At 42.3% G+C, this 25,390-nt stretch overlaps 1 protein-coding gene across 2 annotated transcripts in view; it reads right to left on the bottom strand.

The window, feature by feature from the left end:
* abcd3a (ATP-binding cassette, sub-family D (ALD), member 3a) overlaps nt 1-23,942 on the bottom strand; it is a 31,954-nt gene extending 8,012 nt beyond the window's left edge. The window contains exons 1-14 of one of the 2 annotated variants that reach the window (XM_083778335.1): nt 23,810-23,942; nt 20,913-20,949; nt 20,452-20,550; nt 14,620-14,708; nt 13,827-13,896; nt 10,300-10,397; nt 9,787-9,910; nt 9,082-9,138; nt 8,833-8,975; nt 8,154-8,223; nt 5,782-5,851; nt 3,418-3,515; nt 2,104-2,195; nt 1,193-1,284 (exon numbers count right to left, since the gene is read on the bottom strand). In XM_083778335.1, the coding sequence (XP_083634461.1) occupies nt 1,193-1,284; nt 2,104-2,195; nt 3,418-3,515; nt 5,782-5,851; nt 8,154-8,223; nt 8,833-8,975; nt 9,082-9,138; nt 9,787-9,910; nt 10,300-10,397; nt 13,827-13,896; nt 14,620-14,708; nt 20,452-20,550; nt 20,913-20,949; nt 23,810-23,922 (1,252 nt within the window). In that variant the 5' untranslated portion in view covers nt 23,923-23,942. Of the gene's footprint in view, nt 1-1,192; nt 1,285-2,103; nt 2,196-3,417; nt 3,516-5,781; nt 5,852-8,153; nt 8,224-8,832; nt 8,976-9,081; nt 9,139-9,786; nt 9,911-10,299; nt 10,398-11,085; nt 11,156-13,826; nt 13,897-14,619; nt 14,709-20,451; nt 20,551-20,912; nt 20,950-23,809 lie in introns of both variants that reach the window. The other variant, XM_083778334.1, reaches the window with a different exon arrangement.
* Between the last annotated feature and the right edge of the window lie 1,448 nt (nt 23,943-25,390).

Below are 25,390 nucleotides of genomic sequence, written 5' to 3'. Positions count from 1 at the left end.
AAACGTGTGTTCTATTGCTAGTCTTTCATCTTAAAATAACTAATGACCGAAAATAGCCGGTCTACAAGCTCACAACACGTCAGACTCATAGCCGACCTACAAGCTCACAACACGTGAGCTTGTAGATCGGCTATTTCCGGTGCGCAGCATGCTTTCACAGAAGACACGCCTGCTTCTATGGAATCCAAACGACTGAAATGATTCGTGGCGACTGAGAACTTTAATCCATGCAGTAGAGTCAACCAACTCTCCCCCTTTTCTTTTTTTTTTAAAGATTTGTTTTAGGGCTTTTTTTATGCCTATTATTGATAGTGAACGGTAGACAGACAGGAAAGGGGAGAGAGAGAGATGGGGAGCGACACACGGCAAGGGCCGTCGTCGGGCTCGGGAGTCGAACCTCCGTCTCCGTCTGGGCACCTAGGCTTGGCAGCCTGGGTGCCCAGACGGTTGAGCTAACCGTCTGGGCCACACCATCCTATTCCACATGTAGTTATAGAGCACCGAAGTCTGACGTCACTTTCAGTAGAGGGCGTCAGTCCCCAGGTTCATGTATTTGTTTAGTTGCATTGAAATCCCCATTGAGGCGATTTTAGATCGCCTCATATAACAACTGTGTTTGAAAAATAAACATGTCATCCCGGCCGCTTCACTCATATGGATATGAAGAATCAACTGACTGAGAGAAAACGCTAATGTTACTGCTACTGAATTACCGTAGTTAGATTTTCGCTAGAAGCAGACTGTATCATATATGAGTGACTGACTGTTGCAAACGATACAGAGACACCTCCCTGACAATAACGCAGAGACAGCTTGTTTATTTTTGGACCACAACGCTTATAGTAGACGATATTAAGATCACCCCATGTTATTCTCCATAGAGAAATTACTTCCGCGAACCAGGGGAATCGTCGGGATGAGCGAGTTACGTCAGGACTTCGGTGCTCTATAGGGCTGTGAATCTTTGGGTGTCCCGCGATTCGATTCCGATTCAACTCGATTCTCAATCCAATTAATTTAATTTCTTTCTTTCGATTCTCTATTCAAAATGATTCTCGAATCAATACATAGGATTTCATCACAATCTACTCCAGCCAATCTACTCCTGTAACTGTAATAAAAGAAAACGATTTTGAACGGGAATCGCGATTCTAATTCAAATCGATTTTCTTTGACACCCCTATGTAGTTACCTCTCTCCTGGTGGGTGACCATGGTGCGTTCGTATCGGCCAGCGTTGAGATCTTTCAGCACCCTCATCAGCTCAGTGATGCGAGCGGTAAATCTGGTATGGGGACAGTAGAGACATAAGTTTAAGTTCATTAAAACATACAGCTCTATACAGTGTCTGCCATTGGTGTCATGGTCGTAGAACGCAGTACCACGACCGTGGATACCAAAAACGAATTGTGACGGAACAGGTATACAGAACGGTGCACGCGTATGCACGCTAGAACGCGTCCGTCTAGATTAAAGAGAAGACGCACCTAACCTCGCGTCACCACTTGCCAGACTTTCCAAGACGCACCAACGAGACATGGCCAAAAGCAATTCTGGGGGTCCCCAGGCAAAAACGTTGAGAAACCCTGGTCTTGGTTTTACCCCCCCAGATGTTTTAAGCATGTAATCATGCCAAGCAGCTTGATTACACGACCATAAAAGTTTTTTTTATTGGAAAAGGCACCGAAAGACTGAACGTCCTCATGTCGATGAAGGCCCTAGGACCTAGAGCAGTGGTTTTCAACATTTTTGAGTGGTGCAACAACTCCAAGGAACAGCAATGTCCCTATGTTTAGAATACCAACAGGGGGCGCTGTTGCACCACTCACGTCAGACTGGTCTGATTTTCATATCACAGCCCATTATTTGAGCAAGGGACCACCAATTGATGAGACTTAGCATCTCGGAACCCAAAACTAAAGAATATGTTGTTATGGTTAGATAGGATTTTGTCCACAATTCCGTGCTGTATTGATGTGGTACCTTTAGGAGACATACAGTAACAGGCAAGCTTTGATCAAAACCCAGGACCTTCTAGCTGTGAGGCGAAAGCACCACCGACTGTGCCACCCTTTATGAATTGGATATAGAAGTGAGAGCTCACCCTGAGAGGCGGGTCATGTCCCTGCCAGCCAGTACGATCCTCCCCAGGGCCTGGGACATCCGTAGCAGCATCCTGCCACTCTGGTAGTAGTCCTACGAGCACCAGATATCAATGCATACAGTATAAATGTTTTTGGATCCTTTTGTTTTTTTTAATATATAATTTTTCTAACAAAACAAACATGTAAATCACTAATGCACATAGTTGGCCTTACACAGGGACAGCTAAAACAAGGGGGGGGGGGGGGATGGAGAAATAGAGAAAAAAAGAACAGATATAAATATATAAAAACTCATGAGTAAGCAAAATATAATAGAAAAAGAAAAAAAAGGGAGAAAACAACAAACGGAAAAACAATATAACAAATACAAAACATACAGACACTACAGACCGGTACAAGACAAACTCCAAACCAACACAAACGAGACAGGACAAATAAGACAAATTGCACAGATACAAAGGGCTACAGATACAGACAAGGGAGCCAAAAGCAAACCGTTGGTCACAACGTCATATCAATTAAATAATTAATTGAACTGCGTCAAGAGCTGCAAAGAAATGCATATTATGTACCGATATTCATCTCATAGCAAAACTACTGCACCGAAAACAGGCCTGTCGACGTGTACTGTAGATGGCCTATTTCCGTTGCATGGTATGCTTCCATAGAAGACAATGCTGCTGTCTTTTATAGAGCGTCGCAGTCCCACCCACCCTTTCAGAATGACGAGGGCACCAGGAAAAAAAATCCCCGTTCATTTTCACAGACGTTTCAAAAAGTATTTATTTAAAGACCTCTAAAGCCTCGGACGAAGCCAACTCGGCAGTTGACAAATCATGACAATAAACACATTTTTTGGGGGGCAAAAAAGAAAAAAAATCCTCCAATTATTTGTTCGGCACCCCCAAAATAGCCCTGGTGTGTCACAAACCAGTTATTAACTACTCCACAATAGGTCCAGGTTGGATTTGAGTATCAGCACTCGACATGTGATGGCCCGGGGCGATGTGTGTGTGCGTGTGTGAAATGTGCTTATGCAACAGAGAAAATGTAGTTCCACTTGCAGTACCTGTGTTTTGGTATTCCGCAGGCGAAGTTCACACCGCTATACACTTACTCATCACCTCGTTAGAAACTGAGCAACCGTCCCTCTGGCAGAGCTGACATGACGATTATTATTCACCACAACCCGTTTTTCCCGTTTTACCTACAGCCTTTTATTTCGTCATGGAGGCCAAATATATCGACACTTAATGTCACGTCATGTTCATCCGTGTGTGTGTGTGTGTGTGTGTGTGTGTGTGTGTGCGTACCTCCAGCAGCTCAGAGTGTTTGCTGTGAAGGTGTCTGGGGTCCGACAGGTTGAGGAAGGGCCGGCTGACCACCAGATAGCCCACCACCGTGGCCAGGTCTGTGGGCAGGGGAGGGGGGGGGATGGGAACACATTTTGTACAACAGGGCACGTTTCAATGGGATTCAAAATAAAAACCTAAATACAGGCAAAGATTGAACATGACAAAACAAAGACGGGCAGATACAAGATAGGAACATACAAGATGCGTTACATGAGATGAAATACGATTGAAGGTTTCGCGGTTCGCTAGATCTGTATTCGTAGGATGAGTGGATAAGGTCGCGAATACAAGCGGCCGAAATTAGTTTTCTTCGACGGGTGGCTGGCGTCTCCCTTAGAGATAGGGTGAGAAGTTCAGTCACACGACATAGACTCTGAGTAGAGTCGCTGCTTCCTCGCCTGGAAAGGAGCCAGCTTAGGTGTTTTGGGCATCTGGTTAGGATGTCCCTCCCTAGGGAGGTCCTCGAGGCCCCGGGGCAGACCAAGGCGCAGTTGGAGGAAACGCATCAACTCACTGGCCTTGGAACGCCTCGGGATCCCACAAGAGGAAGTTACTAATGTTGCTCTGGAGAGGGAAGTCTGGAGCTCTCTGGTGGAGCTGTTGCCCCCGCGAGCCGACTACGGATAAGCGGTTGAAGATAGATGGATGGATGGATGGATGGATGGGGGTTGAGCGGGCAGAGGGAGCACTTTAAAATTTGGCCTACGGCTCTGCTCCAATGTAATAAGCATAAGCGACGCGAGTACGACGCGAGTCATGATGTCACACTAGGGATGTGGTTGATTTTTTTCTTTTTTTTAATAGGCTACCCCAAATGTAATATGCATGTATAGGCTACATAATTAAAGTTGGTAGACGAATGGTATACATTTATTTATGCTCCTTTTTTTAAAGAAACAAAAAAGCAACATTTAACAATATAAATAAATTGTTGTAGGCTTAATCATCAATAAACAACGCATCGCATCTGCATGATGCATGCATCTGCGCGTCTACAGTACAGAGGTCCGCCGGTTCTAGTCCTAAACATAAATAAATCCAGTCCAGATCTGAGCAACCTATACCTATAAAGGAAGATCAGCATGCATGTCACCGTGTTCTGTTTGTTGACTTTTCGCTGACGAGAAAACCCTCAAACATCGATAGCACATGGATAACTTGATAGCCGTAAGCCGTGCCAGTGTGGGGAGATGGATTGGAGCCTAGGAGGAGGAGGAGGAAGCGGCAGCGGCTGTAAACGTTCTCCCTCCAGGCCAAATGGCCAATAATGGAATTAATAATGCCAAGTAGGTCTCTGCATTTATACGGTCGACATGTGTTCATCTCGTCTCGCTGTCACTCGCTTACATTTCGACTACCGCAAAGCTACCCTTGTAGCCAACTAGGCAGAAGTACAACAGAGAACTTTGGGACATTGACGGGGCAGAAAACCGAGCCCGAGCGCTGTTCATGCAGCCTGGAGTGTGACAAGCTGGGCGGCGCAAATAAGAATAATTTTAGGCATGTGTGCAACATGACAACTGTTTTAAAGTATTGTACAGTGACAGGTACAGTCTCTGTAATGTTTATGTTGTACTATTACTAAAAACGATCTAAAATAAAGGGATTTAAGATCAGAACACGTATTTATTATTAGGCAAATTAACCGTTAAAGCTGATAAAAATATCCGGATGTTTCTTAACGGTCGGCTAACCGGTTAGCCGGTTAACCCCTGACATCCCTATGTCACACGTTTTTGCGGATTCCTCCACGCTGCCCGTTTACATGGAGACAGACGCCAAGCGGAGCGTCCTAAATGGGGCCTCAGGTCGCATTCTCACCTCAAATTCGGTACTCGATGCGAATGGGCGGATAAGTTGCATATTTCTAGCATATTTAATTTGCCTTCACACTGTGCAGTAATTCGCAGCAATTGGAAACGCAGCACAGAATTTTATCAATGTGTCCAATTCAAAAACTACACAGTGAAATCTATGGTGTTGAATTAAACTTCGAGTAATTTGTTAGGACGTAAAATCAGGGTAACGCGTGTTGATGAATGTACTCGTCCTCATATTTCAATGAGGGCTTCAGTCTCATTATTTGCCCACGTCTATGCACGGTAACGGGACAGCTTTGCGCTGCGTAAAAAAAAAATCCCTTCTCCGTCTCCAAATGTGTTTACTCCTCATTCACCCGCCACATATGCGGTTCTTTGTTGCCAGTCAGGATTCAAATGAGCCTTCGCACCTGCCAAACGAAGCGCACTTTCCGACAATACGCAGCAGGATTCGTTTTAGTGCGAATGAGACAGCAGAAAGAACAGATGCAGAGCCACTTACACTTGGCAATGATGCTGTCCACGAAACCCATGGAGAAGCGGAAGAAGATGAAGTTGTGCAAGTGGTCGACCTGCAGGGACAGAATGAAACAGTTCAAGTGCCAGAGACGTCAAGACGATGAGATGAATCCAATTATGCACTGATTGCCATGGACGATAAGACGAGTTTTTTGAAAAACATTCTAATCTGGTGTGCAGGTGATTACATGCACATTACATGCATAATAGAATTACATTTCACTTTTTTTTAAATGGGCTAATTGCCAACGAAAGCCAAAACTGGTGACCACCAGGTGGCGCTGAAAGAGTTTTACACAGTGTTGATTTTGACATCAAATTTTGATTTTAGTTTTAGTTATAGTCCGTTTTGAATAGTTCATTTAGTTTTAGTCACATGGAATGTTTTAGTGTTCAGTCCAGTTTTAGTCGACTAAATATTAGATTTTAGTCGACAAAATCTATAGTTGACTTAGTCAACTAAAATGTATCTTGGCGGGCCTTTGTGCCAGCGTAATGGCCGATTATGCGCTTACTGAAAATAGCCAATCCACAAGCTCACAACGTGTCGCAGCGCGACGCGTCGTGAGCTTGTAGATAGTCTATTTTCAGCATGCAACAGAGTGTAAACTGACTTGTGTCTTTTACTTACATCTCTTGTCCACTAGTCCCTTCCTAACATTTTAGTCTAGTTTTTATTTGTTGACAAAATAGTCAATATATATAGTCTTAGTTTTAGTCATCATAGCTTAGCGTTTCATATAGTTTCCATTTAGTTTTCTGCAGTAAAAAAAGGTAGTCGAACATTTTTCATCATAGTATTAGTCGACGAAATCAACACTGCAGAACATTCACTACCTGAGGACAAGACAACGCGGAAATCAAACACCAGGTATGAGCTATTGCTCAAGATGAAACACCCACGGAATGAAGCAAAATATACGATCTAATGACTGAAAATGTAAAGATCAAAAGGTCAGTGGTTCCCAAACTTTGTCCATGTCAAGGGCCCCCAAATTGACACTAATCAGCCCACAGACCCCCATTTGAAGAGATATGCCAGAGATCTCCATAAGAGATGATTTTTAGCAGTGATTCCCCAGTTTGACATGCATTAGTCTACGGACCCCCATTTAATGGCATTTCTATCTCTGGGACCCCCAATTTTATATTGTAAAATCAAAGTGAATTGGGTCCATTTGGTTCCATTTGTACACTCAGTTACAGAACCATATGGGTCAATTTGGTTCCAAACTATCATTTAGCTGGGGACCCCCTGGAACTCCCTCAAGGACCCCTGGGGGTCCCCGGACCACACTTTGGGAACCACTAGTTTAGGAGTTATCATTATATAAACCCATGTTGCTGCTGTTCTACATGCAGCGGGCCAGTTGAAGAAATCAGATAAGAGGCTTAAATTTGACCTTTTTTGCTTTCGCGACATTTCTGAGCACAGTCACGTTTATGGAAGACATGCTTCTCAACGTCATTTTATGGCATAGTTTGACTTCAAATAACTAATAGGCCGCTCTACAAGCTCACGACACGACGCTCTGAGACATGACATGAGCTTGTAGATCTGCTATTTTCTAGTTTTTTATAGTCTTGTATGGAATCCAAAAGATGGAAATCAGTCGTGGGGACAGAGGACTTTAATCCATGTACTGTACACATCTAAAAAAAGAAATCACACAAGAATAGACAAATTGCTCGTCCACATGACGTGAATTCTCCATTCATTATCAATGGGAACTTAAAACCCATTTAAGCCTGACCTAAAACATTTAAAAAGAAAAAATCTTCTAAATCCTCCAGGTTTCTGAAATAAATATTTTCACGATTTTTCAAAAATAGCAGACCTACAAGCTCGTAGCGCGCCACGAGTTTGTTTTCTGTATTAGTGATGCCCAATATTTCATGTCAAGGACCCCAAAAATGATATGTAATTGGCCTCCGACCCCCATCTGAAAATGTTGTTCCAGGGACCCCTCAGAAGCAAAGATTTGAGTTATATAAATATATATATATATTCCAAATTGTGCTACATTTTCATGATTTTTCAAAAATAGCTTGTAGATCTGCTATTTTTCAATAGCTAATTTATAACATAATGTTTAAAACACTAAAAAGGGGTTCCCGCCCAAAATGGGTTAATGTGGGTGTAAAATGAAAGTCTACACTATAGCTGAATATAGGAGGGGATAGCGCCCATAAAAAAAAAATCACACCCGTGTGAAGTGAGGGTCGCTCTTATCATCGTACACCATGACGTAAAATTGTCCGTTCATCGTCGATAGGAGTGAAGGACAAAGGTTTGTGCCCACACACTAAAAGCTGGACATGGGAGGCGCTCAAAAAGTAAAATGGACGACCTACCAGTTTCTTGAATGTGCCGTAGATGGTTTGTTTTTCTCTTTCGTTCCCGTTGTAGAAGGCGATCTCCTCACTGCGGCACACACGACACAGAACATCCACACATGATCAGATATTGCCTTGAATAAGTTAGCGTCAAATGGTGGTTTCTGGAAGATGCTTCTAAACTTGTATTCTATTGCTAGTTTGATCACTTCAAAACACCCTTTCACCTTAAAATAACTAATGCCCGAAAATAAATTGCTATTTTCGGTGCGCCAGCATGCTTTCACAGAAGACCCGGTGGGTTCTATGGAATCCAAAAAGACTGAGTCGTGGCGACTGAGAACGTTTAACCCATTCTGGGCGGGAACCCCTTGGTGTTTTAAGCATTAGGTTATAATTTAGCTATTGAAAAATAGCAGATCTACAAGCTCATAGCGTGCCACCGATTGTAGGTCTGCTATTTTTGAAAAATCGTAAAAATGCGGCACAACGGTTTATTTTTATCAGGCCTTAACCCATTCTGACACGATTCTAAAAATGTCTTCTACATCCTGACAGTTTTCTGAAAAATATATGTTTCTATGTCAGTCGTTCTTCGATTTAAAAAAAATAGCAGACCTACAAGCTCGTAGCGCGCCACTCGGTGGCGCGCTATGAGCTTGTAAGATCTTCTATTTTTTTTTGCAGGTCGGTTTACCTGTTGGTGATGAGGCGGGAGTTGACGTAGCGGTACTCGCCCTCGTAGCGTTGCTCGATGACCGTCATCTTCCCGATGGGTCTCCTGACCCTGGTCAGGATCAGGCCCGAGATCAGCAGATAGGCCATCATGCTGGCTGGGCCCTGTGGAGGGAGAGGGGACACAGTGCTGTGTTAGTGTGGAAGAGGGCCTTGGATGGATGGATGGCGCGTGGGTTTTGTAAAGCTGTGATTGCGTTTAACAGTATACCTGGGCACCGATGGCACTGGTCAGCTTGAAGATATACAGTCCGATGTCCAACAGAGGCTGAGGGACAGAGAGAGAAGACATTGTTAAAAAAACTGATCCGTAACCACCCTGTGTGTGTTGTCGTACAACGAAAAACAAAGCATTATTATTATTATTTCTTTTTTAACCCATTTTGGGCGGGAACACCCTTTTGGTGTTAGCATTATGTTATGCTTTAGCTGTTGAAAAATAGCAGATCTACAAGCTCATAGCGCGCCACCGAGTTGCGCCCTACGAGCTTGTAGGTCTGCTATTTTTGAAAAATCGATGAACGACTGACATAGAAACATAGCTTTTTCAGAAAACGGTCAGGATGTAGAAGACATTTTTAGAATCTGATCTCAGGCCAACATGGGTTAAGATATTTTTTGGGGGCTTTTTGTCGTTTTTGAATAGGGTACAGTAAGTTGACAGGAAAGGGGGGAGGACATACGGCAAAAGGTTGGATTTACCGGCCTAGGTGCCTGGACCACTCAGCCGCGGGCGGCCCAGGCCAAAAGGCAAAGCATTCTAACATGGCAGTAACTTTGGTGAATCCATTGAAAGCTCTCAGTATACCTTTGCTGAGGTTGGAGAGGGTGCTATACTGTACCTCGCCGAGGTTGGAGAGGGTGCTACTGTAACTGTACCTTGCTGAGGTTGGAGAGGGTGCTACTGTAACTGTACCTTGCTGAGGTTGGAGTAGAGGTCCACCACGCTGTTGCAGAACTTCTCCACGTCCTGTGTGAGCAGCTGGTCCGGGTTGGCTATCCGGTTGTCCAGGTTGCCCATCTTGTAATACGTGTAGCCTCTGCACAGAACACACACGGGCAGCGCGCCGTTCAGTTACTCGTACGAGAGAGAGAGAGCGCACAAGGTAGCGTGCAATAGGGCATTCACTTCTAGTCATTTTTACTAGTTGACTATAGTTGCCTAGTTTACTAGTCTACTAGTTGTTTAATTATTATGGTTTTTTTGGGGCGGGGGTTTTTGGAAATAAATATTTGTAAATTGGTGACTAACTATAATCTACCTGATCTTGAAAAAAAAGAAAAAACGTTTTTTCTCTTCTTATCAACTAGTACCAACAAGGTTGACAAGTGGATATACTAGTCGCTTAATGCCCTAGCATGCGAGAGAGAGCGCGAGAGTGAGACAGACAGACGGAGAGCGAGCGAGAGACAGACAGACAGCTCTTACGTGAGGTACTGGTCATAAAGGTGCTTTGTGAGCCTCTCGCGACACCGCAGTTTCAGCTCGTTCAGGCCCAACTTCAGGAAGTTGTTCACCAAGGCAATCTGCAATAGGCCAACCAACCAGACAGACACACACACACACACACACACACACCTCACCACGGGCTCTGTCCTTCAGCATGGCACTTAGGCTATGCTTTGCAGTTATCCTCTTTTTCTTTTGCACTCATGCATCTGAAGACACTTAGAATTAATTGCAATAAAACCAAGATTGTAAGAAAAAAGCACAGATGTGTTGACTGACATTGATTCGGTTGAGATTATGATTTGGTTATTATCCTCTTTATCGCGATGAATATTCATGTGTTAGTCATGCAACACTAAACAGGGTTTCGATGAATGCATTAAGATCAGTAGGAAATTACTGGAGGAATTAGGGCTGCGCAATAATGGCATGAAATTGATTTATGGATTTTCCCCAATTACATAATAGGGAAACAAACTCAGGACATCCAGAGTGCTTTCGATTAATTGTGCAGCCCTAAATGAAATGTCATATTAATAACAGAAAGGTTATGTTAGTAATCATATTAGTGGGGTTTCTAATTAAAAAAGCAGGCCTCCTCTGAATTGTTCCACTGACAATTTACTATAATGCCAATTATATGCATTATAAATGCAATTCAAAGAAACATGAACACATCACAGTCGGCACACTTTGACTAAAGAGTGCTATGACGGAAAAAAAGAAAAGAAAAAAGATGAGGGAACGAAAAAAAGATGAACTTACAACTGGCATGAATTTCATAAAGCTGAACAAGAACCTCTTGAAATCTTTAGTCGATCGACCGATAATTGCACTGCAAACCACAACATGCACAAGAATGAGCCAACATTTCCCAGCATGGCAGGTGGAACAGATAACATGACGTTTATTTATGTTTAACTGTAAATATATATATATATACACACGATGATTTCCTTCTTTTTTTCCTTCATAGAAGTGTATATTTGTACTTCTTTAAAGGACCACTTCACCACTTTTCAACCTATCTTCATATAATAGGTCCGACTCCTCACTAATAATCATGATAAAATGGCACGATTCTTTTCTACTCAGTCTGTGTCTCATAGGAGGGATGTGGGCAGTTTAGAAACCGTCCTCCAGTGACATCATTAGGCAGATTTCTTTTAAACTATATGTTTTTACAAAAATGTTTTTTCATTATCGTGAGAACGATGGCTTCCATTTTCGCATTGCAACTTTTCAGGACTAGAAAGCCTGCAGTTTCTATTAGCTTGTATTCCCCATCGATGATGTCACTGGAAGACTGTTTCTAAACTGCCCACAGCCCTCCTATGATACACAGACCGAGTAGAAAAAGATTGCACCATTTTTTCATGATTATTAGTGAGGGCCTATTATATGAAGATAGGTTGAAAAGTGGTTAAGTGGTCCTTTAACTGTAAATATATATACACAGTCACACACACGATGATTTCCTTCTTTTTTTTTCCCCTTCATAGAAGTGTATGTTTGTACTTCTTTAAATGTTCTGATAAATTGAAAATGGAGGACCCTGATGTAAACAAGTCTTAGTGGGTTTTTCAGTTTCTTTCAGTTTTTGTATTGACCTGTAATTTCGTTTGAACTGTACCCATTCTACAAACTGAAATAATCAAATCGATCAATCATTCTCTAGGCCGTACGGTTCAGAGGAGGAAAACATTTTATATTAATGTCCTTATAATAACGATTATTAATATTAATATTAATTAATATTCAGGATGGGAATCCTTTTTGGTGTTTTAAGGATTGTTATACTTAAGCTATTGATAAATAGCAGACCTACAAGCACATAGCGCGGCACCAAGTGCTGCATTACGTGGTTGTAGATCTGCCATTTTTTGAAAAATCGTGAAGATGTGGCACAAATCTTTGAATATCTATATTCTTTCGTTGTTAATGTTTTTAACTCAAATCTTTGCTTCTGGGGGGGGGGGTCCCTGGAACTACATATTTGCAGATGGTCCCTTGACATGAAAAAGGTTGAGAACCACTGACAGATACATAGGTTTTTCAGAAAACTGTCAGGATTTAGAATTTTTCGGCCTCAGGTCTAAATGGGTCCCGACAGCGACATAAACGTGGTGGATAACGCTCACGGCACTCGATCGGTTTAAGAATGTTATTCGCATGGCCATATATTCCTGAAGACATAGTACTAGCACTTTCACAACGTTTAACGGCCATGAGAATTACATAATTTAAAACGCAAGCCCACGTTTGATGGAAATTCCCCTGTGAGAAGTCATCCTGATAATTAAAAAAACTTTTTGGTGTTTTAAGCATGCAAGCATTTATGTTATGCTTTAACTACTGAAAAACAGCAGATCTACAAGCTCGTAGCGCGGCACTGAGTGCCGTGCTACGAGCTTGTAGGTCTGCTATTTTTGAAAGAATCGTGAAAATGTAGTGCAAAGCTTTGAATATATTCTTTCAGAGCAAACTTTTTTTTTTACTCAAATCTTTGCTTCTGGGGGGGTTCACTGGAACAACATATTTTCAGATGGAGGTCGGCGGCATATTACGTATAATTGTTGGGGGTCCTTGACATGAAATACTGAGAACCACCTATATAAAAACATGAGGTTTTTCATACATTTTTAAATTTCGACATCAGGCCTCAACTGCATGTAAGTAAGTAATGTTAAGGCTTGGCTAGCGGTGCAGAAGCGCCCAGCACCATGTTAAAACAATGTCCAGTACAAACACACCACCAGATAATATGCCATTTAACGGCTTAGTTCAGATTTGTGGACTTAAAAGCTGTAGGAAACACTTGCCATTAATATACATTGATATAGTGGTCGCAAAAGGTATCAACTGATAGCCCGAGTCCTGTGGGTCTTGTATTTGGTTAATATGATGTAGTTCCGGGTCATTTTGGTGGCGGTCCTGGGGGCCACGCATTAAAAATAAAATAATCTACAAAACTAGCGTCATTTGTAATGTTGACCTATTTCTACCATATAGACCGATTCACAGAGGGGTGCCCTGGGCACGGCCATTACTGAGGTGTAATACATGGAGAAGGTGCTCTGTAGACCAGGTGTAGCTAATCAGTGCTGCTGCACTTAATGGTACACCTCAGTAATGGCCGCACCCAGGAAACCCTCTGTGAATCGGTCTATAGAGCAACTTTCGTTCAACTTTGACCCCCCTCTGTCACAGCTATTTTTTGTGTTGAGTATCACTACGCCAGCAGCAGCACAACAACATAGTTCCATGTGACAATGGAACAATACAAATTACGCTAGTTTTGTGGATTCTTTTTTTTGTATGCGTGGCCCCCAGACTCCCAACAAAATAATGGCAAGTATTACTTACAGCTTCAAGTCCCAAAAAATCTGAACTAACCCTTTAAAAGAAAGATGTTAACCACCACAATGTTACTGGTTAAAAGGGTTTTTTTTTTGGGGGGGGGATGCATTTATTGAATGCAATCACACGACGGACGGTCATATTACCGCGGGTATGGCAGCAATGTAGGCATAAAAGTGTCTCTTGAACAGAGCCATATCTCTGCTTATGATCCCACTGTGGGGAATTAAGACAAATAGGCAATCAGTGGGCCTGGCAAGGACAATATTAACAGCAATGCAACCCCACCAGGTTTGAGTGACACTAGTCTAATATGAACTACTATAGAGCCGAGCGTCGCAGACCCCTTTGAGATCAACGAGGGCACCAGGAAATAATTCCCCATTCGTTTTCCCCGGCATAGACGTTAGCATAATGTATTTAGAGGCATTTAAGCCTGGGACAAAGCCAACAGCCGAGTTGACAAATCATGACGATAAACTCATTTCTTTTGGGCCGAACAAATAATTAGAAAGAAGAAAAACTAAAAGAAAAGTGTTGTACCCTGCCCTTTTCTTCTTCTAATTATTTGTTCGGCCCCCCAACAAAAACATGTTTATTGCCATGATTTGTAAAATCAGCTGTTGGCTTTAACCCATTCTGAACGCCTCTTTTGGTGTTTTAACTAAGCATTATGTTATACTTTAGCTATTTAAAAATAGCAGATCTACAAGCTTGTAGGTCTGCTATTTTTGAAAAATCGTGAAAATGCGGCACAAAAAAAGAAATGTTTTCGACGTCAGGCCTAAATTGGTTAAATAAATACTTTTGCCAACGTCTATGGGGAAAACGAATGGGGACTTATTTCCTGGTGCCCTCGTGGTTCTGAAAGGGTGGCGGGACTGCGATGCTCTGTCATTACACGACTAAGTGTCCCACAGGACGGATTGTATTCCTGACCTTTCGATCATGGTGCCGTTCTGGATCATCCACACATCACAGTATGTTCTGGTCACGAGCATGGCAGCGATGAAGAGAAGGTAGCCCGCCTGTGGGAGAGAACAGTAGAAAGAAGACAAGTAAGACGCGCGATCGCAGGAAGCGAACACAGCTCGTAAATTCCAATAACAATTCGAATAAATTACATACTTTAAGGTTTTTTTTTTGTTCTCCTTTATTTTTTGTGTGTTTTTTGAAGATATTTTTAAGTTACGTTTAAGTTATTTTTGTAGTGTCTATGTATGCGTGCTTTTTTACGATTTTTTTTTAACGTTTTTTCTTTTTAAGTTACGTTTTACAGACATGTTCTGCTAGGTCTCATAGTTAGTGCTCATTGCATTCGCAATAAGAGACAAGCACATTGAGGAAAGCAAAAATAAAAATCTCACCACTGAAAAATAATTGTGTCCCTAACGTGCAATTTGTGACACAGTGAGAAAGGACAACACGGTCGAGATCATGGATTTCACAATGCCACGCCAGACTTCCCGGTCCTTCATTGCCATCCCCAGTTCCCGCCTACTGATGCATGTGTCCCTAGCGATGACATCAGGGAACGACAGTTTTCTACCTCTGGTCTGCTTTGAGGCAGGATTCCAGAGAAGGGGTGAAGATATATACCTCATTGTCAGCTCGGTAGCAGTGGCCGGCAAACTGTGTTCTTCTGGATCGGACTAGTGAAGAAACACGGGTACACAGTTTACACGGGTTAAACAAGGTTATTAGAGAAATCGATGGGTGGTTCTTCCAATAGAGATTTTGCGCTCTCATTAGAAGGCGGGTGTAAATGCCATAAAGCCGTTTCTCTAATTTCTTTGAAAGTGTCCATGTCTCGGAGCCATAGAGTAGAATCGGCTCGACAGTCTGCTGGGATGACCACCTCTTATGCATGCCATTGCAGGCTGACCAGGCCATACGCTTCCTAGTTTGAAAGTCATTTTGGGAAGAAGAGATAGATAGATAGATAGATAGATAGATAGATAGATAGATAGATAGATCTATGAACCCAAATACTGTACTTGCAGTCATCAACCCGTTTCAAAGGAGTGTTAAGTGTTTTGATAACGTGGCAACTGGCAAAGCATTTCGGGTTTGTGCCCACGCTACAAGTTGAAACCTCCACCAGTGTAATTTCCATGCGCCCATCTATTTAAAAACCCGGAAGAGACGCCTGGACTAGGCGCTTTCTTGCCACAAAAGTGAGCCTGCACCCAAAGAAGCAGCTCTTTGGCCAGTGTGTTCAGTGACCCTCTCTGGACTGATTGCACGCCAACGATAAGTCGAGGTGTGTAAAATGACGCAATGACACGTGCGCACATGAAGACACGCCCGTATGCTCGCACACGCACACACAAGCGTGCGTGTGCCCCCTTTCCTCTACTCTCGCAATCTCTCCAGAGATTTGTACAAGGCCGGTCAGAATGTATTATAGTATCAATTACTTCAAGTTCAACGTGATTAAAAGGTGACAGTGACCTTATAGGGTATCACGCCATCCAGAATTCCAGTGAATCGCGACGATAAAACCTTTGATACTGTGAGAAAATTAACTAAACAAAGGGTACCCGACCCGTATGTATTAAATGTAGTACATCATACAATTAAATATTCATGATTCACCAGGATCCTGGGTGGCTTGATTCTAGGCTTAAAATAATAGATTTTTGTAAATCCCTATGGGAAACAATGGCCAGCCACTGCTATGCCCCTATAGAGGGTATGCGCGTGACATCATCATACCCGGATGTTATGTGGGAACGCCTACAGAGTGGCAAAAACCTACTTTCTGGCCTTGACAGCCCATACATCCAAACAGAAAAGTCCTACCTGATTGTATTAAACGATGTTAAAACGACATTAAATTCACTTGACTTGCCATTCACTTTATGCATGTGGATACCCCGGGTGCAGTACTTAGTTTAGACAGTTTTTGGTTTAGAGTAGACTAGTCATTTGGTTAGACCAGTCATTAGTCCTACAACCTATCTCAAACCCTCACCCTAACCTCCCACGGGGCAGCACACCTAAACCTAACCTTAACCCATGTCTAACCAATGTCTAAACTAAGTATGCACTCCGCAGTACACGGTGATGTTAGCAACACAGCTGCAGCTAATCAAATTATTATTAATAATGGGTGTGCAGTAGATTTCAGATGCATCCATATGGTGTATCGTGCTTGCTCTGGTACATCAGAATGGCATGCCTAAGAGCAGCTTCCTCTTTCTTCCCGTTTCTGGAGACATTAGAGAGTGACTGTACCGTAGAGCTGTCCCCGACTAAGGATTTGTATAGTCGAAATTAATATGAATAAATTTGCTGTTAGTCGACTGAGCACCCCCACCTCCCCAAAAAAGAAAAAAAAACTTTTTTGGTGAACATCGACTGAGAGGCTTGTCATTAGCCAGATTGAGCACAGCAGGTGAGATTGAGATTCTGGAGTCTATCAGGCCAGCGCACTGTGCGATTCAAGTCACAGGCAGTGGCACATTGCTACACAGGCAGACACACTCAACATGCACATTGGAGATTGATTAAAAACAGTCAGAAAGAATGTTCAAATGTGTTTATGTCCCCCACAGATCTAGTGGAATAATACAATAATATTTTGTGAAAAGGTCAGCCCTACTGTACCGATACGTTTTTGAGATGCGTCCCTTTAGTACCGTATTGTCCCCAAGACTAATTTGTGGAAAAAGAACATTGAATGTCAAATAGTCTAGTCCCCAATAATAATACTACCCTGTTTTTTTAGGATATTTCCATTAGGAAAAAAACATATAGGGTATATGTTTAGTATATGTTTCGTGTCGTTATCTGTGAAGACTTCAACCTGGCCTCTAAAGCTGAATGTAATTCTCGCCATACTAAATATACTATAGATTAAATCAATCCATTCATTTATAGTTGGTATAACATTTGTAAGCCACTTTTTTGCTACGGCTTTTTTGGATGCCACCAGCAATACCCTCAGTAGATACTGATCCTGCTTTGCAAATTGAAGTCCTTCCAGATCTGCAAGATTTATTTTAATATGGACCTATTCTGAAATAAAGATTGATTGATTGATTGATGCCTATGAAAATGTCGCTTGTCCAACAAGCGAACCTGGGGTGACAGGGCCTTCACAGTGGCCGCCCCATTTACCGTGGAACTCACTCCCAGCTGCTCACATCAGAGCTGCTCCCACCTTCGAAACGTTCAAAAGCACACTCAGAACCCACCATTTCAGACTTGCTTTCGCTACACAAATCCCCACCCCCCACTTTGTTTGTCTACCTTATAGTTTCTGGTTTAACCTTTTAAACTTTATCTAGTTTATTTTTCTAATAAAACAGTTTTTATTTTGTTCTGTAAAGCGACCGAGTACCCTGAAAAGCGCAATCTAAAATGTATTATTATTATTATTATTAAATCTAACAAACTCGTTATTAATTTGTTTGGGGCAGCCGTGTTGCTTACCAGACTCTGCCATGTTTTAGAGCCTGCTGTAGTTTTGACCTTAAGTGGAAAAAGGTTAAAGTCCTACTATTTGTCACATACACTGCTGTAAATTTGTTCTCCGCACTTGACCCATATCTTGGAGCGGTGAGCTGCAGCCGAGGGGCTCATATTTACAGTCTTTGGTACGACCCGGCCGGGGATCGGACCCCGACCTCCCAGTTTCCGGACGGACACCAACCACAAGGCCACTGAGCTGGCAATACAGACAAAACTCCCAAATCAGCCCTAGGCTGGGCGTGGTTCCCCTTCAACCCATTCTGACCCAAGATCAGATTCTAAAAAGTCTAAATCACTATACACCCTCTATTGCACCCTTATAACACCATATCTCACCTACTGTGTGGAAGTGTGGGGTAACACTTACAAAAGCAACCTTCAGCCAATATATTTACTGCAGAAAAAAAGCAATAAGAATAGTAAATAAAGTAAATTACCATGAACATACAAATCCATTGTTTCTAAATTCACAAACATTAAAGTTTTTTGATTTAGTTGATTTTAAAACAGCACAATTATTATTTAAAGCAAGACATAATCTGCTCCCTGGAAATATCCAAAAAAGGTTTAGGGATAGGGATGGGAGGTATGAGCTGAGAGGGGAACTAAACTTCAAACAAATAAGTGTTGAATCAACCTTAAAGAGCATGTGTGTTTCTGTCCATGGGGTTAAGCTGTGGAATAGCTTGTCTGAGTCAATTAAGCAAAGCAACAACCTTAAACAATTTAAAAAGAGGCTCAAACAGGAATTATTGCATGGATATAACCTGGAATGAGTAGGGAGCTGAGCTATGTTTATGCCATGAAGAGTTGGACTTAGTATAACATTTGGCTTTGTCTGTTTTTGTCTTTTTTTTCCTGTCTTTTTTTTTCTTTTGTCTTTCTCGTTGTCTGTTTTTATTTACTGCTTTTGCTTTTGGTTTGTTTAATTTTCTATTCTTCTATAAATGTCATTTGTTTTTTGTTTTTTTTTTGTTTGTTTTTTGGTGTTGATTGTTATGCATGTCTTCAACAGCATGTTGGAGCACGTTGAGATAAGGATAGGCACTTATAAGCTTTAAGCTTCTGCCTATGCCTTTTTGATCACAAAAGAAAAAGTAAACTGTTTTTGTGTAATGTCTCCCTCTGAAAGATCGAAATAAACTATTCATTCATTCATTCATTCATTCAAAAATGTCTTCTACATCCTGACAGTTTTCATTCTGACCTGAGATCAGATTCTAAAAATGTCTATGTCAGTCGCTCTTCGATTTTTCAAAAATAGCAGACCTACAAGCTATGAGCTTGTAGATCTGCTATTTTTCAATAGCTAAAGCACGACATGATGCCAACACCAAAATGGGTTCCCGCCCAAAATGGGTTAAGCACGTCGCTGGGCGAGACCTGCTACTGGGACAGTGTCTAATCAGATATACCAGAAACACCTGGAGGAATAAGGGTTATATTGATGCTACTGAGACACTGAGAGGGTACAAGCAGATATGGGTGTCAAGGCACGGCGAAAAGCCGCTCGCGGCAGGAGTCTATTCCTGGTTTTTAAGACAGCCGGTGGATGGAAACGAAGCTCCACTCACGCTGCAGCTTGCCGCGTCGGCCAGAACACACCGGAAACACACTGAGCGGCATTTTGGCAACTTCGTGACGCGACTGTGTAGAAGCACCCGGACAGTGTCTACTCTAAACAGATGTACCAGAAACACCTGCTCCGCACGAGGAAGGAACGAGGTTACATCGATGCTTTGCAGATCTTGTGAAACCCCGATATGAAACCTGTGTTGCAATTGGTCAAAATAAAAAGACAGCTTCACTCACTGCATTACAAAATTTTATCACCTTGTCAAAGTTAAACATTGAAGTCGGTCTTCTGTCTGTCATTCTCTCCTTATTCTTTTCACTCTCCCTTTCTAGTCTCTAGTCTGACAATTGGACTACTAGACTGTACTCTTGATCAGAATCATGTAGGGCAGGCTATACAGTGTGTGATGTTTATTTACATTGTTTATCATTTGGGTGTCAGCATGTTGGCACAGGAAATACTATGTTCTTTAAATGTTGTCTGAATAATCCCATAAGTGAAGACAGCCAGACACGAAAATTAATCATTCATTCTTTCATTCACAACAAAAGTCCGGCCCCATGCACATGATGCTTTGCATTAGGTTGTGACTTGTTACCAAGCTTTTCTCCTCAAAAAGGGTGAATGAGTGCATAACTAGATGATAATTAGAATGACTGCTACATGTCTCCAACACATGAGTTGTTACCGTCACAAAAATAATTAAGAAGACCCACCTCCATGCAGAGAAATCGGGGCACCATGACCCGCACGATTTGGCCGATTCGCAAGAAGAACGCTTTGTCCACAGCTGCCCGGTCCCTTTTGGCATCTTTCTGCAATGAACAGAGCCCACAAAATGTGTCACACACACACACACACACATCTCTGGAACTAAGCCAAACTGCAGTTAGTACTACTACTAAACATAATAACCAGTAAGACACCCTGGGGGGCTAGAAACGACCTTGCGAGGTCGCGTGCACGCAAATAAATGTTGACAATAAATTGCCAAAGTCTTTGTTAAGTCCGAGGTCTGGATTCTACACATCTTTCAAAAATAGCAGATGTACAACTTGTAGCGTGCAGTGGGCTTGTATATCTGCTATTTTTTTATTTCACTTATTTATTGAATTTTAAACAAACACAGTACATGAAAAAGAACAGACATTGAGCTTGAAATGGAAGGTAAACTTACGTCATTTTTAAGCACAACCTCCGAGCCCTTCGCTGTACTGCAATGGGGGGGGGGGAAGGCAATTGTCAACATCAGTGATTACACTGCTGTACAACTGATACAACAGCAATATTTTCATGCACAACAGTGGATTAAATACTCATTCAACCGTCTGAAGCAAGAAACGCACTTTGACCAATTGCAGACCAGTCCAGTGTAAATAAACACTGGACATTCAGACAATTTCAATGACCCAATATTGCAATAATGCTGGGACAATTTAAGACCTTGGGCCCCCTTCCCTACTCCGGCCCGATTATCTCTCCCCCCCCCCCCCCGGCCCGGCCCGATTATCTCCCCCCCCCCCGAACCTCAAATGACGTCACATTGTAGGCTCTACAGAGCTGAACCGACTTTTATTCGGCTCTAAAATAGGAGTATGAATCGGCCCTAACTCTGAGGTCCCTTTTCCACTAGTTGGGAACCAGTTCAGTTCAGAACCAGTTTTTTGTCCATGAGCCAGACCTCCAAAATTGGAACGTAAATTATGCATTGAGTGGGCAAAACTATACCAGAGATTAAAATAGGGTGCATTGTGCATCCTAAAATGCAGTTTATAGTTAAGGGACGGCCTCTGCATCCACGGTGCACTACAGTACTGTTCTTTCATTCTAGTTTATTTTGCTAGCTTTAGTTATAATAATAATTTCTTCTTCTTTTTTCTACATGAATATAACCACACTATAATAAATGAAAGAGTTAAATGCTGCAATTTGTAAAAATGTCAAAATATGACTCCTAACGTTGTTGAAGTGGGACTCATAAAATGTCCCTGAGACTGAAAACCACCCCTGCATCCCGGGACTCCTATTCACATCACTGCTATACCTATATTAAATTGTCAATATAAGTAAATTAATATATATTAATATATATTTTTCATATTCACACATTTTGTAATTTACATTTAAATATGCAAATTAGGCGGGTCCATTTGGTTCCATTTGTACGGGTCCATTTCGTTCCATTTGTACTGTACACTCTCAGAGTTATGGTGGTCCTTGAAATTAAAAAAGGTTTGAGAACCATGGTACACTAAATGGAACAGAGCCTGGATTAGTATCATTGGTAACACCTGTGAAGGAAGGAAGTATCTGTGTGCAATGTGCATAGAGCCCTTAATAGTACCACTGTGTCTAATATGTGGCATAGGTGTATGTAATTAGTAGAGATGTCCCGATACTGTATCAGCCCTTTTTGGTCATATTGGGTCATATTGGTAAGGACGAATATGCCAGTCTAACCACCGATCCGACACAGGGGTAAGGGGTTGACGCTATGGCAGGTAAATAAAATGTTGGGGCATGTGGAGTTTGCTTTCGAGTTTCCCAAAATGCAAGTGCACATTTGAGTGAGGAGTCTGCTATTAACAACACGAGATAAAATAAGTAATTATTATTTTTATTATTAAAAATAATATCTGGTATCAGTATTCGGTATCGGCTAAAATAGAAGTTGTGGTATCGGATCGGGACATCCCTAGTAATTAGCCATGTCGTACCAATTACTACTATGTGTAATTAGAATATGTGTAATTAGTATTACGTGAAATTAACATAAGCCGGTGTGTGTAACCTGTAACGGATACAGGATAGATGGCATAATAGGGACATCTGCTACTGAAGAAATATTAGACCTCAATTTGTCGAATTCAAAAATACAAAAAATACATTAAAGGCCCCTGCACACTGGACGCTTTTTAGTTGCGTTTTTCCGAAAAACGCCTCGAGTGGGCAACCATCTTGATGTATTTTTTTTTAGAACATGCCTAAACATTCGATTCGACATTCTAAAATGTTTAGGAAAGAATTGCCAATTCAACACCAACGGTGCCCACTCTTCCTTGATGTGTAAGTAATTAAATTAAGGTAAGCGTATTAATACCATGCAATTCCTAGTTATGTGTAATGTAACATATACAGTATGTATAATTAGTAACAATTACAGTACTATACAATCCCAGTCAGATCAGAAGGGGCAACTCTTCACAAAGACCTCCATTGTCCTCAAAACTATGAGGTGATGTGGCAAGATTTAGTGAGCAAAACGTGGCTGGGGATGTGCAACCAAACACAAATAAGATACTTTAATCATTATATTAATCATTGTTATAACTCCAGTACAGTGAGTACACCTGTTCCTGTACTCACATCCGTCGCCACACACACACACACACACACACACACACACACACACAGGGGTCTAGCCCCTGTCATAATCATGACGCGACTTTACCCGGTTTTACGCGCTTGCTCCATTCTACAGCGCTAAAGTCTACATATAAACGATCGTGTTTCAAATATAAAGTTCCCGCCCCACGGAGGCCACGGATGCTATAATCCACCTCGGGTGGGTAGAAGTACCCGTATGTTCCGTATTGTTCAATAAAAACCATTTTCAATCCGATCGGTGGCCCATTTGATCAAAAGGTTATACTGTAATCAGAGTGCAATGCACGTTCCCAGCCGACAGGGTCGGCGTAGTTGAAAGCATACATACGGATACGGAGAAAATGGCCACCGATGTGATTAAAAGGCTTTTTTAATGAACAACGCGGAAGATAAGGGCACTCATACCCGGCCGAGGTGAATCGTGACATCCGTGACCCTGGGGGCGAGCACAAATATTAGAAAACATGAACGTTTATGTAGACGTAAAGGGCTGTAAACGGAGCGAGTGCGTAAGCCCAGGTCGAGGTTCCTCCGCGACAGAACAGAAGACGTACGAGCGTCATTGCAGTTGATGAACCATGGCTGATAACCCGGGGCAGGAATCTGTCCTCTAAAAGAACGAGTTTCAAAGCAAAACCACCAACCAACGGACCACGCCGGTCATTTTTAAACGTTTCCAGAACGTACCCGTGCGAGCCGCCGAGCCTCCGTCGTCGTCGCTTCAGCAGGTAGAGGACGAGCAGGACGCCGCCGGCTATGGAGGAGTTCTTCGCTGTCAGATATTTACTGACGGCCGCCATGTTTCTGCTCCTCTGCTGCTCTGATGACACAGACGAACTGCATTGTGGGATGGCAGGCAGGCAGGAAGAAAATTAATGATCAGATCAGATCCCATAGCCCAGCAGGTACGCTCCCCTCTGAATGGCTGGTTTGGGTTGTCGTGGCAACTTTAAATGATTTAATTTGATAAAACATTATTATTATTATTATTATTATTATTATTATTACAAACATTATAATAATAATTATAATTATAATTAATAATAATTTATTAGTATTAGTATTATTACATTTGCGATTTGTGGATATGTCACTTGGATATGACACTCTGAACTCGGTAAAATCTGGCTCTGCACTAGCCCTGGAACATGACTGCCATGATGATTATCATGACAGTCATGCAGAAACTTTGCCCTGTTTTTTGCGCTCGCTGCATTTACAAGATTTCCGTATATATAAACATTCAGATTTCAAATATAAAGTACTCACAAAGTGTCCCACGGGTGTTAGTTAGTAGCAGCGCCAGCGATTAGAATTGCTGCGTCCCGCGTTGTTTAAAGGGGGGATGTCACGGCCCGAGATTAACGTTGCTGATAAGGAACATCACGTGGTCTGAATGAAAACGATTTTAAACGACACGTGACTATATCTCAGGCTCTGACGTGACCTAGCATATAGTCAAGCTGAGTGGCTAGCGCACTAAAGGCTACCTGTTTTGAGGTAACTTTCTGCGTCATACTAGGTGAAATTATCATAAAAAATAAAAAAAAATCGGTCGGAAATCTTCGTTACAATGACATTGAGTTGACGTGTAAGTTTTACGGTAAACTGTTGCGTTTTCTTTTTTTCGCGTGACGAGTTCCATGCTCTCCCCGTCTCCCCCCGTCTCCCCCCGCTGACATGGCCTCAAACACGGCTAAGTGCTGAACAGGGCTCCGTGCTGGAGCCCTGGAGCTTCACATGAGGTTACCACTACCAGTACCACTGCCTGTCTAGCGCTACAGCGCCGGGCTAACCTGAGCCCTCTCTCCCTCTCTCGACTCTCTCTCTCTCTCTCTCTCTCTCTCACTCACACACACACACACACACACACACACACACACACACACACACACACTCTGTCTCTCTAATGATTAGGCCAGTTGCTGTATAGTGTTGTATAGCCTATCTGATCAGCGATCACCAGGGAGCAGCGACAACACACACACACACACACACACACACACACACACACACACACACACACACTCACGTCTCACACACTGCGTCTTGCATCAGCCTTCAGCGCGCATATGGACTGCCTTACGCACCGCCAGTCTCTCCCTCCGTATCTCTCTCTCTCTCTCTCTCTCTCTCTCTAATACTAATAATAAAACGCATCACAGCGCGACAACATATATCGGTATATCACAGTATCAGTATATATCACTGTTAACAACTTATCATATGTTGCATCAACTGCAGCGAGCAAAGGCTCTGCTCTGCTGC

Source organism: Protomyctophum parallelum (genome assembly GCF_964188405.1).
Source record: "Protomyctophum parallelum genome assembly, chromosome: 12".
NCBI lineage: Eukaryota > Metazoa > Chordata > Actinopteri > Myctophiformes > Myctophidae > Protomyctophum > Protomyctophum parallelum.
This window is presented reverse-complemented; position numbering and strand designations above follow the sequence as displayed.